The 13,249-nt window shown below is 42.8% G+C and overlaps 1 protein-coding gene across 2 annotated transcripts in view; it reads right to left on the reverse strand.

Moving 5' to 3' along the window:
• Positions 1–1,095: 1,095 nt before the first annotated feature.
• LOC116081969 (olfactory receptor 10AD1-like) overlaps positions 1,096–13,249 on the reverse strand; it is a 28,083-nt gene continuing 15,929 nt past the window's right edge. Inside the window, exons 2-3 of one of the 2 annotated variants that reach the window (XM_031358760.1) lie at positions 4,093–4,212; positions 1,096–2,503 (exon numbers count right to left, since the gene is read on the reverse strand). In XM_031358760.1, coding sequence (XP_031214620.1) covers positions 1,540–2,503; positions 4,093–4,097 — 969 coding nt within the window. In that variant the 5' untranslated portion in view covers positions 4,098–4,212 and the 3' untranslated portion in view covers positions 1,096–1,539. Of the gene's footprint in view, positions 2,504–4,092; positions 4,339–13,249 lie in introns of those variants that run through there. The other variant, XM_031358750.1, reaches the window with a different exon arrangement.

Genomic DNA, 13,249 nt, shown 5'->3' on the forward strand with positions numbered 1-13,249 from the left:
CAGACACATACATATACACATATACACACCATCCACACACAGACACATACATATACACATATACACACTATCCACATTCACAGACACATACATATACACATATACACACCATCCACACACAGACACATACATATATACACATATACACACCATCCACACACAGACACATACATATACACATATACACACCATCCACATTCACAGACACATACATATACCATACACACACCACGCATACATACACATATACACACACATACATACTACATACCACACACACCCATACTTCACACACATACACACATATACAACACATACACACACACACACACACACACACATACAGTACTGTTCCTGAAACTTGATCTGATTGTCTTCTTCAATTGCTTTTCCTTGATTCATGAAATCAGTTTTTTACATTGCACTTCTGTCCCCAAGAATGAAAGGGTATTACTAAGGTGTAGGGGACACAGAGGTCTCTGTGCTCACAAACATGTACTAGGGGAACATGGGATGTTAAGCACATGGGGTTATTCCTTCAATAGAAGGAACCCAAAACATGTTTTTCAACTGGAAGGCCGGAGGACATGCTTTCTAGCCTGGTGGTCTTTGTGCGATCTGTGTGGCCCAGGATGCTCTGGCTCAGAAGTCTCCTCCTGATCCTTCTAGTAAACTCATTTTTCGCAGTCAGTTTATAGAACCTACCTCCGTGGAAGCTGTCACATGTACCTTACAAAGAGTTCTGATGCAGTCACGTCTGATCTTTGTTTAGCCTATTTGGTTCCTCAGAGAGATTTAGGTGGGCTCTACTGTGCACACCGGGTTGAGTTACTCATCATATGTATAGTTTTTACCAGACTGTGCTGTTTACATACGCCTAAAATAAGCAATCTGGGTCAGACACCTGAAGCTTGAACCAATATTGGCTACCAAGGTATGCTTTGCCGAACTCCCTTGTTGCCTCTGAGCTTGTCTCTCTGTTGCAAGAGTCAGAGAAGATTTGTCTGTGCTGAAAGTCAACTAGAGATATGAGATATGGACACTGCCTTTGTTAGGGTTTCCATAAAGAGACACCATGACCAAGGCAACTCTTACAGAGGACAATATTTAATTGGGGCTGGCTTACAGGTTCAGAGGTTCAGTCCATTATCGCTGTGACAGGAAGCATGGCAGAGTGCATTCAGACATGGTGTTGGAGGACCTGAGAGTTCTACATCTTGATCTGAAGGCAGTCAGGAGGACTAGGCAATTGGGAGGGGACTCTCTTCCACTCAGGGCAGAGCTTAAGTACCAGGAGACCACAAAGCCTGCCCACACAGTGACACACGACCTCCAATAAGGCCACACCTCCCAATAGTGACACTTCCCATGGGCCCAGCATGTTCAAACCACCACAGACACAAAAGAAATTTCATCTTGAGTCCAATGCTAAGGTGGCAATGAATGCTCATTCCTGGACTCTGGCTGACATGGTGAGGCCAGGGAGGAGTTACTCTTCACTGTCCAGGGGAGGGAACTTCTTCCATATGGCTCTTCCTCCTAGACAGACTCTGCCTGAGCCAGGCTGCCTCTCCCAAGAGCCCGCCCCATGGCCCCCTTCATTTCCTTGTTGCGGAAGCTGTAGATGATGGGGTTACACATGGGGGTGATGATGGTGTAGAGGAGGGAGAAAGGCTTGTCTTTGTCAGGCCCATGCGTACTGCGGGGATTCATGTAAGAGAACATGGCTGAGGTGTAGAAAAAGACGACCACGGTCAGGTGGGAGGCACAAGTGGAAAAAGTCTTCCCATGGCCTGAGGAGGAGGCCCTGTGGAGGATGGAGGCCAGGATGCGGGCATAGGAAGTGATGATGAGCATCATGGGACTGAGCAACACAACAATGGCATCCATAAAGATCAACTTCATGCTGAACTCGGGATCCCCGCAGGAGAGGGCAATCACTATGGGAGCCTCACAGAAGAAGTTTTCAATGTGGTTGTCTTTGCAGAAGGGATTCCTGAATGACATATACTCAAGAAAGATGCCATTGACCATCCCAAAGATCCAGGACGAACATACCAGCCTGACACACACCTTCTGGCTCATGATTTGGGCATAGTTCAGTGGGTGGCAGATGGCGACATAACGATCATAGGCCATGAAAGCCAAGAGGATGCACTCTGCCACACCCACTAGAAAGACCAAGTACATCTGGGTCATGCAAGAGACAAAGGAGACAGTGTGATTCTTGGTCACCAGGTGGAGCAACATCTGTGGGATGGTGGTGGTGATGAAGCAGATGTCCAGGAAAGACAGGTGTCCAAGGAAGAAGTACATGGGGCTGTTGAGCCTGGGGTCAGTCCACGTGATGAAGATGATGAGGCCATTCATGGCCATGGCGAGGCTGTAGAGAGCCAGGAAGAGGGTGAAGAGCAATGCCCGGGTGGAAGGGGAGCTCTGCTCAAAGCCCACGAGGATGAACTCAGTCACTGTGCTGCTGTTCCTCGGGTCTGCTGTCTGGGACCTGTTTGAGGATGGGGTCGGGGAAAGCACAAAGGACACAGTTGTATGGGAGGTAAGATGGTTACCTGGACCAGACACCCAGCACGAGGCTTTCCCTCACGTCATAGTAAAAGTTTTGGAATTTAGTGAGCTCTGTGTAGTAATGTCAGAGTCATGACAAATGCCAGGCTCACCAGGGGTTCTATGCATCAATTCTATTTTTAGAAGCTGAGGAAGTGAGTGCCCCCCTTGACTGTGGACTGGTCGGACACCCTGTGGAGTGTGTGTGTTCCCTTTTTCCATCTCTTCTCATTTCTCACCCTATGAAGTACTAGGGTCCCTTGACTCAGGTGACACTGACTGGCAGTCATTCCAAGAATTCATGGTTTCCCACCCATATTTCCCTAGAGGTGTTCAACCACCATGCTGCACACAAGAAAAGGGGGCCTGTGTGGAGGAGACCCGTCAATATGTGACTCCTTTCCTCTACAATCTGTTTTACATACCATTGGGCAGAAAGGATTTGGGGGGCAGGGAAGGGAGGTCATTGGGAGCTGCAAGTAGTGGAAGGAGGAGAAACCTGTTGGGATGCATTGATTGAGAGAATAATCTATTTTCAATTAAAAAAAACCCCAGCCATATATTTGAGAATGGGGTATGGATGAGCAATGGCCTGCAGAGGGCATTGAGCACATGTGTACTTAAGTCCCAGTGAGTACATAATGTTTATTTCACACCATTGGAGACTTAGTATTCAGTATTGGAATGCTCTTTTCCCATTACCATAACATTTAGGGAATCACTGTGTTCAAATGAAATCTCTTGTGTTTTCATCTTGTTTGGAGTTAAAATGTATCCCACTCCCCACTGCAGGTGCTTCGGTTGCCAGCATATGCCTGCTAAACTCCTTTCTTTAGCATCCCCCTTCTGTTTTTCCCTCTTCTCTTTTTGCTATGCCCTCGTTTGCCTCCGACAACTCCTGCTAATTCTCATACCTTCCTCTCCCCCCACCTTCCTATCTTTACTGATTACCACCCAGCTATCTAAGTTGAATTGAATGTTCTAACCTTTCAAGGTCTCATATCTCCTCCTTGCCTGTGGAGGCTGCCTCCTCTGTTATGGCTACTCTTACAGGACTAGATTCCCTCTGCGTGAGATTTCTTGTTTGACCAAGGCATCTGCCAGGCCTGTTCCTATCACCTGTACATGGGGGAGTTCTGTTATCTAGGGCTTCTCCTTTGGTCTGGAAAAAGAAAGAAAGGGAAGGGAAACAAAGGGAGGGGAGGGGAAAGAAGAAAAGGCAGAGGACGTAGTTTAATATGGACCCACAATCCTTCACTCAGCAGACACGTTGAGACTAAGATAATGATTGGGCAACGTACATCATCAGTGAGCCACAATCCAGAGTTCCTGGACTTGGCCCAGAAGAAGTTGGCATTCAACTCAAGGACTCACTAAGCCCCACTAAAGGTCAATGCTTGCCTATAGTTCACTGAGCAGAAACAATATTCTGTGCCGGCCAGCATCTTGTACCTTGTTAGGTACCTTAGCAGCTGGCCAGCCAGGCGTTTGTGTCCACACACGAGATTTTGTGAAGCAATCCACACCTACCTCATCCCGTGGCTCTGCTGCTCACGTTGTGTCACTGAATCGCTGTCCCTAGAAACAGAGATGGCATGGTGTCTGAGGAAGAGTTGTTCCAGGGAGGATGGTCGGAGCTGGAGGGCCGCTCTGGAAGACAGTGGTACCTGGTGAGTTTCCAGTTCTTTGGCGTCTATGCTATTACAGATACATGGCCTCTTAAACACATTATTACACTGTGTGTGCATGGCACCTTCTAGTGTGGGTGAGGGTTGTCTGCCCCATGACGCCATTTGCCAACGCACACCCTTATCTTCTCACTTGCCATTCAGGTTGTACATTGTGAACTTCTTGCCCTTTTAAAGTTTTTTTGTGTCCATGCCTGACTTAAAAATCCAGTGCTCTTTTGTTCATCTAGGAAATACAAAAATAAAAATGAAGATTTAATTCTCCTTTAGTTTTATATGAATCCACACTGGTCTGTTGCAAAAACAAAGTAAACAAATAAATGAAAAATAGTCTCACGCTAAAAGAAATCACTTCTGATAATAAACTGTAGAAGTTGCAGCTATGTCTGCTATGTCCTCTTTAAATTTTTGGTCGTGGCAGTGGTGTGTGTGTGTGTGTGTGTGTGTGTGTGTGTGTGTGTGTGTGTGTATGTGTTTCAAGACAGGGTTTCTCTGTGTAGCACTGGGTGTCCTGAAACTCACTCTGAAGACCAGGTTGGCCTCAAACTCACAAAGATCCTCCTTTCCTGCCTCCTGAGTGCTAGGATCAAAAGTGTGTGCCACTACCTCCTGCCATCTCTTCAACTAATTTTAACATCTGAAATGTAATTTGAGTTGTTTTAACAGAAATGGTGGTATTTAAATTGATGCCATTTTTCTGGAAGATATGCATGTAAGCACTCTCACACGTGCTTGTGGTGTCTCTGGTAAGCTAGAAGAACATCCCAGTTGTCTTCTGCAGACTATACAGAGGACAGGCAGCACCCTTAACTCTGCTGACTCCACTGAAAGGCCAGAGCGTCTGTGGTCTCAGTTAAATTAGCAACGATTTTCAAAATAGTTTATGCCTATCATGACATTTGACCCTCTATTTTATTACCTTAATGAGGTCATTCAATCTCAATGAAGAGTCATAGTTAATTTAGTTTGCACAATGGAGTCATACAGTTTCCAGTAGAGAAGAACAGAGAGCAAATTTTCTGTAAATCTTGGGTTGTCATCATTGGTTTACCTGACCCACTGTTTTGATAACATTCCAGAACCATCTACAAGCAAAGTAGAAACAAGGTCCAAGAGCCTCTAAAAAGAGCAGCTACTTGTACTGGTGGATCAGTTACATGAGAATGGAGCATGGTCACCTTGAGTAACTGCCTTTTGGGTTAGCCATCGGCTTAATGGGCAGGAAAATGAAAATCTATACACTACTAGACATTGTCTTAGTCAGGATTCTCTAGAGGAACAGAATGGATAGAATGATCGCTTGCTATGTACCTATCTACCTATCTACCTATCTACCTATCTACCCACCCACCCACCCTCCCATCCACTCATCCATCCATCCATCCATCCATGTATGTATGTATGTATCTATGTATGTATGTATGTATCTATGTATCTATCTATGTATCTATGTATCTATCTATGTATCTATGTATCTATCTATGTATCTATCTATGTATCTATCTATGTATCTATCTATGTATCTATCTATGTATCTATCTATCTATCTATCTATCTATCTATCTATCTACCCACCCACCCACCCTCCCATCCACTCATCCATCCATCCATCCATGTATCTATGTATGTATCTATGTATCTATGTATGTATCTATGTATCTATGTATCTATCTATGTATCTATGTATCTATGTATCTATGTATCTATGTATCTATGTATCTATGTATCTATGTATCTATCTATCTATCTATCTATCTATCTATCTATCTATCTATCTATCTGATGTATTAGAGTCTGTTACAGGCTATGTCTAGCTAGTCCAATAGCTGTTTCCTGACTGCAAGTTCAAGAATCAAATAGTTGTTCATTCCACAAGGCTGGACATCTCACGGAATCAGCTGGTCTTTTGTGTGTGACAGAGACCTGAAAAACTACACTCTAATAGCAGTGAAGGAATGCCTCAGCCGCAGGAGGGATACTTGCCACTGAGAATTAGAGCAAGCAGGCAGAAAGCAAAAATTTCTTCCTTCCATGTCCTTTATAATGGCTGCCATGAAAGGATGTGGCCCAGATTAAATGTGGATTTTCTTCTTCTTCTTCTTCTTCTTCTTCTTCTTCTTCTTCTTCTTCTTCTTCTTCTTCTTCTTCTTCTTCTTCTTCTTCTTCTTCTTCTTCTTCTTCTTGAGACAGGGTTTCTCTGTATAGACCGGCTGTCCTGGAACTCACTGTGTAGACCAGGCTGGCCTTGAACTCAGAAATCTGCCTGCCTCTGCCTCCCTCTGCTGGGATTAAAGGCGTGCGCCACCACTGCCTGGCGAATGTGGATCTTCTTACTTCAAATGACCTGGACTTTTAAGGTGGGTCTTCAAAATTCACATGATCTGGATTAAGCAAAAATCCCTCACAGGTGTGCCCAGCTGCTAGGGTTATTAGTTAATTCTATATGTAGTCAAGCTGACAACCAATCAATCACAGCCATCACTAAGGTCCTGAGACTGTTTTCCATGCCAAGGGAATTGTCATAATGTGTCACTCCTGTTCTGTGCCCGTCCTTCCATCATACTATCCTGGGGGGCAGGTCATACCTACCTAGTTGGTTTTTGTAGAAAGAGGAAGCCATTACTTATCCATTTGATTATTCTGATTCTTCTGGGTGTATGGCTTTCTCTAGGACATTGGTCCTCAACCTGTGGTGTCATGACTCCTTTGGGGGTTCAACCACCCTTTCTTTCACAGGGTGTCCTAAGATCATCAGAAAACATAGATCTTTACGTTGCAACTCATAACAAAAACAGTTGTGAAGTAGCAACAAAAATAATTTTTTGGTTGGAGGTCACCACAACATGAGAAACTGTATTAAAAGTCGCAGCACTAGGAAGGTTGAGAAGTGCTGCTCTAGGGCAGCACTAGGAAGATTGAGAATCACTGCTCTAGGGCGTTCTGTGGCCTTGCGCTGATTTGAGAAGAGCTGCTTTAGGGCATTCTGTGGCCTTGTGCTGATTCGAGAAGCACTGCTCTAGGGCGTTCTGTGGCCTGTGCTGATTTGAGAAGCGCTGCTTTAGGGCATTCTTCTGTGGCCTTGCGCTGATTTGAGAATCACTGCTTTACAGTATTCTGTGGCCTTGTGCTGATTTGAGAATCACTGCTTTACAGTATTCTGTGGCCTTGTGCTGATTCGAGGAGCACTGCTCTAGGGCATTCTGTGGCCTTGTGATGATTTGAGAAGCGCTGCTTTACAGTATTCTGTGGCCTTGCGCTGATTTGAGAATCACTGCTTTATGGCATTCTGTGGCCTTGTGCTGATTTGAGAAGCACTGCTCTAGGGCGTTCTGTGGCCTTGCACTGATTTGAGAAGCACTGCTCTAGGGCATTCTGTGGCCTTGCACTGATTTGAGAATCACTGCTTTACAGTATTCTGTGGCCTTGTGCTGATTTGAGAATCACTGCTTTATGGCATTCTGTGGCCTTGCGCTGATTTGAGAAGCACTGCTCTAGGGCATTCTGTGACCTCACTTGGAGGCTTTGTTGCTATCTAGAGCTGACAATGGCTAGAGAACAAGGCTCCCTAACTCCAGGGTTCTGGGCAGAGACACAAAGTAAGTAGATCTGTGATCACAGTTAAATTAGCAACAATTTTCAAAGTCGTTCACACACACCATGCCAGGAAGCATGAGACTCTCTAACCGTGTTTAAGTGTTCATTTTTCTACCCATAAGCCTGTGGATAACCAAAGGGGCAGTCGTCAAGATTGCTGCGCTCCACGATAAGTGAATGACCCTACCCTACAGATTACTACTCCTTTGAGAGGCTCTTGTAGAGAGGATCCTGTACTCTTCCTAACTCTGGATTACCAAATCACAGGGCTAAGTGTGATGCTGCAAACCAGATCTGTAGAAAAATGTCCCTTTGTGATGCATGCTTGGATTCTTGTTTTTTTTTTTTTTTTTTTTTTTTTTTTTTTTTTAAAGATCTTATTTCTTACTATATCTAAGCACACTGTAACTGTCTTCAGACACACCAGAAGAGGGCATCAGATCTCATTACGGATGGTTGTGAGCCACCATGTGGTTGCTGGGATTTGAACTCAGGACCTTCAGAAGAACAGTCAGTGCTCTTAACCACTGAGCCACTTCTCCAGTCCCTGAATTCTTGTTATATTCACAAAGACAGGTCTTTCTGTTGTTCCCCCATCATGCCCTGAACACAGGAAACAAGGGAAATATAGCATCTTATTACTAACTCATTGTCTAATAGTAAAATGACCTGTTTTAGGAGTGAGGTTACTTCATCTGAGCCTCCCTTATATGGATTCATCAGCCTTGTTTAAATTATATACATTATTTTTTAAAAAGCTTCAGTTGTAAAGTTTGGCTATCTTCTGGTAGGTTTTTTTCTCAAGTAATGGGTGCCTTTCATCATTGTATTTACTATTATCTAAAACTATTTTTAATGTGTATTTAAGACTTATTCTTTGTATCTAACCCTTCACTATATAGAAAACATTGTTTTCTGGACATAAAGCCCATGTGGTAGATTGAACCTGAGACTCAGGAACCTCCATGGATTGATGTTGCAGGATATTTGATCATGCTGTGACCTTACGATTGTGTTATTTACTGGAAATAAAACCCTGTTTTTAGCTGTGATATGGCTCACCCTTAGCACACACCTTTCAATCCAAGAGGTTTCTGCTTGAATATTGTAAACAGGATTAAGTAAAGTCAACCATAGGTCAAGAGGCAAAGCAAGCAACCAGCTGACAGGGAGTGAACATAGAATTATTAAGAAAAAAACATAGAAAGAGGGATAGAAGTAACAGGAAGTAGAAGCAAGGGACGCTGAGTTTGAAGGAGTTGTTTTTTTTTTTTTTTTTAAGATGGAGAGGGTATTCTTTCTGAGAGGTCAGCTGAGGGGGAATGGCTCCTCAGTTTTCCTTGGTCTAATCAAATGATTGAGATTTTGTAAAAACAACATTGATAAATATGTTTTACACTATAAGTGATCCATGAAACATTGTAAGAAAAGTTGAAAATATTAGAGTGGGTTTTTTTTGGTGAGGTTTTTAAGTTCCATAGACTTATCTCCTTTTGATTGAAAATTACTCTTTCAATTGCTGAATTATTTCGTCAACATTATTTTTATGAAGCATGGTTTGGATCAGATCATGTTGAGGGCACAGAGCTCCTTGTGCTCACGGATAAGCACCAGGGATGCCGGGAATGTTAAACACACAGCATTGTCTCTTCAAAGAAAGAGATGTATAATCTGTTTTCTAGCCAGAAGGCTGGGAATGGATGTGGCTAGCAGCCCGGTGAGTTCTGCGCCTTTTGCAGGGCCACATCTGTCCTCCCAGCCCGGTGAGTTCTGCATCTTCTGCAGGGCCACATCTGTCCTCCCCAGCCCGGTGAGTTCTGTGCCTTCTGCAGGGCCACATCTGTCCTCCCCAGACTCTGATGTTTCTCTCAGTCATCCTTCAGGGACTGAGCATTGCTTCTCAGTCAAGAGAACTCATCCTTGTGGGAGAAGTCACATGGACTTTGGACATGTAGTTGTGTCGTAAGCTTTGTTGTGCACACAGGACTGAGTTAATTATCACCAAGAATCTTTGTTTTCAAAATTGTGCTGTGCTTCAATATGCCTAAATTAAATGGCCTGGCATGAGACTCTAGAAGTTTGAACCAACACCAGGCACTGAGACATGTCGAACTGAATTTTCTTCTTGCCTCAGATGGCCTTGGTAGTTGCAGAAGAATCCCACAGGACTGAACATCGAATCCGACCACCAGGTCTCTCTTGAGAAAGTCTTCTATGGAGAATGTATTTGGCTCGCAGCTGTTATGGGGGAGATGCCCTAGAACATGATGAGCTTCTTCTGAGGCTCTTAATCAGCCACTGCTAAAAGTAGCAAGAACACGTTAGATTCCTCCCTATCCGCAGGCCTGTGCTCTAATTTTGCCTTCATGGTTAAAAGGAGAAATGACCTAAGGACATCAGGGATGGAACAGGGTGGAGGGAACAAATTCAACAGCAGGCTTGCAACAATCAGAAAATGGAATTGGCTTTTTGGTGACCCTTCAGGCCTTAATGTAATAGAAAAACTCACACACTGAGAGTCCTTGACTGAATGTAGCTAATTTTAAGTTGTGCAGTGTTACACGCTCAAGCAATTTAGATGTTTAAAGCAACTCCTTAGCAAAAAAGATAAAAATAGATTATTATTTATTCTAAAGAATAGATTATCATTCTATTAATAATAGAAATGGGCAAAGGACTTGAATAGACATTTCTCAAAATAAGATTAAATAGTTAATAATAAGATAGTTAATGTGAAGAAAATATTCGACAGCTATCAGGAAAGTGCAAATTAAAGTATAAGAGATGTGAACTTGATAGACTAGCTGTCATCAAAGATGAAAGCCGATAACATGCCCAGGATCAGAGGTGAGGACACAACATTTGTCTCAACACTGGGAGTAACTGGGACCAGTGGGACCAGGCACACAGGAACTCCACCAACCCAGTGGCTCAGGTTGTTTCTGGTCTGTCTGAGCTGGTGCCCTGAGCAGACCTTGGGTGCAAGCTCTGGACCCAGTCCCACAACACCCAGAGGAAGCTTCACTCCCAGGTGCTCTAACATGCCCAGGATCAGAGGTGAGGAGGACACAACATCTGTCCGACCGGGAGTAACTAGGACCAGCGGGACCAGGCAAACAGGAACTCTGCCAGCCCAGTGGCTCAGGTTGTTTCTGGTCTGTCTGGGCTAGCCGGTGCCCTGAGCAGACATTGGGTGCAAACTCTGCACTCATTTCCAAAACACCCAGAGGAACCCCCACTCCCAGGTGCTCTAACAAGCCCAGGGTCACAGAATCCCAGAATCACAGGATTCCAGAGATAGCCTGACTCTGAGGAGTTCTGACACAACCAGGATCACAGGAAGGACAGGCTCCAGTCAGATTTAGCAAGGGCAGGTAGCAGTAGAGATAACAAGATGATGCGGGGCAAGCGTAAGAATATAAGCAACACAAACCAAGGTTACTTGGCATCATCAAAACCCAATACTCCCACCATTGCAAGTCACGGACACACCATCACAATGGAAAAGCAAGATTCATATATAAAATCACTTCTCATGATGATGATACAGGACTTTAAGAAAGACATAAATAGCACCCTCAAAGAAATACAGTAGAACACAGGTAAACAGCTAGAAGCCCTTCAAGAGGAAACATAAAAATCCCTTAAAGAACTACAGGAAAACACAATCAAACAGGTAAAGAAAATGAGAAAAACCATCCAGATTCTAAAAATTGAAATAGAAACAATAAAGAAATCAGAGAGACAACCCTGGCCATACAAAACCTAGGAAAGAAATCAGGAGCCATAGATGCAAGCATCACCAACAGAATACAAGAGATAGAAGAGAGAATCTCAGGGGTAGAAGACACCATAGAAAACACTGACACAGCAGTCAAAGAACATGCAAAAAGCTCCTAACTCAAAACATCCAGGAAATCCAGGATGCAATGAGAAAACCAAACCTAAGGATAATAGGTATAGAAGAGAGTGAAGACTCCCAATGTAATGGGCCAGTAAATATCTTCAACAAAATTATAGAAGAAAACTTCCCTAACCTAAAGAAAGAGATACCCATGAACATACAAGACACCTATAGAACTCCAAATAGACTGGACCAGAAAAGAAATTCCTCCCGTCATATAATAATAAAAACACCAAAGGCACTAAACAAAGAAAAAAATTTAAAATCAGTAAGGTAAAAAGGTCAAGTAACATATAAAGGCAGGCCTATCAGAATTATACCAGACTTGTCACCAGAGACTATGAAAGCTAGAAGATCCTGGGCAGATGTCATACAGACCCTACAAGAACATAAATGCCAGCCCAGGCTACTATACCCAGCAAAACTCTCAACTACCTTAGATGGAGAAAACAAGATAATCCATGACAAAACAAAATTTACTCAATATCTTTCTACAAATCCAGCCCTACAAAGGATAAAAGATGGAAAACATCAACATAAGGAGCAAAAAGAAGCAAGAAAGTAATCTTTCAACAAATCCACACAAACCTAATTCCACCTCTTACAACAAAAACAACAGGAAGTAACAATTACTTTTTCTTAATATTGTAATATGAAAATTAATATTACCAACATATCCTAATCGATTAAAATCCAAAAATATGAGGAATTAAAAATTTATTGACTGTCATCCAATGGTCTCTCTAATTTGGTAATTGGAGAAATAGGTCCAATATTATACAATCCATACACACTTTCAGCTTGTTTGTTCGTGACAATGTTTTGCTGTGTACAACATAATGGTCTTGAGATTTTGCTTCTCCTATCTCAGCCTCTCTATTAGTAGTATTGTTTATTTTATGTTTTTACACTATACTATGGTTTTCAGAACAGATTACATATTTGAAAAGTATTTATAGATCCAAAAGAAATGTAAACAATTAAATTAGGAGGGGGTTTGTAAGAGAACAACAAAAGGTGAGACTGAATGCTTTGCTTGACGTTTGTAACTCTTGTATGAAGTTACCACAGTAAGAGCCAAGATTTTAAGCTCTACTAAATACAAAACAAACAAACAAACAAAAACACTTTATATATTTATGTTCATTTAAGAAAATATTAGAAGTGATGTATTATATGTTTGGAGTTATTTAAAAATTTATATTGAGAAAAATGTATGTATTTTCAGTATTGACATAGACAAGCATCTACATAAGACTGTTAAATTGATTTTCTCTCCGGTGAGTTTCTGGGACGGGAGCAGCCAGCGGGAGGCACAGGCCCCACGAGTCACAGGGGAGTTGCAGGGTGGCAAGGACAGGACAAGCTCTAGTCAGAGACACTAAGAACATCTAACACCAAAAATATAGAGATGGCGAAAGGCAAATGTAAGTATCCTACCAACAGAAACCAAGACTAGTTGGCTTCATCAGAACCTAGTACTCCCACTGCAGCAAGTCCT

This window comes from Mastomys coucha, unplaced genomic scaffold (genome assembly GCF_008632895.1).
Source record: "Mastomys coucha isolate ucsf_1 unplaced genomic scaffold, UCSF_Mcou_1 pScaffold11, whole genome shotgun sequence".
NCBI classification, from domain to species: Eukaryota; Metazoa; Chordata; class Mammalia; order Rodentia; family Muridae; genus Mastomys; species Mastomys coucha.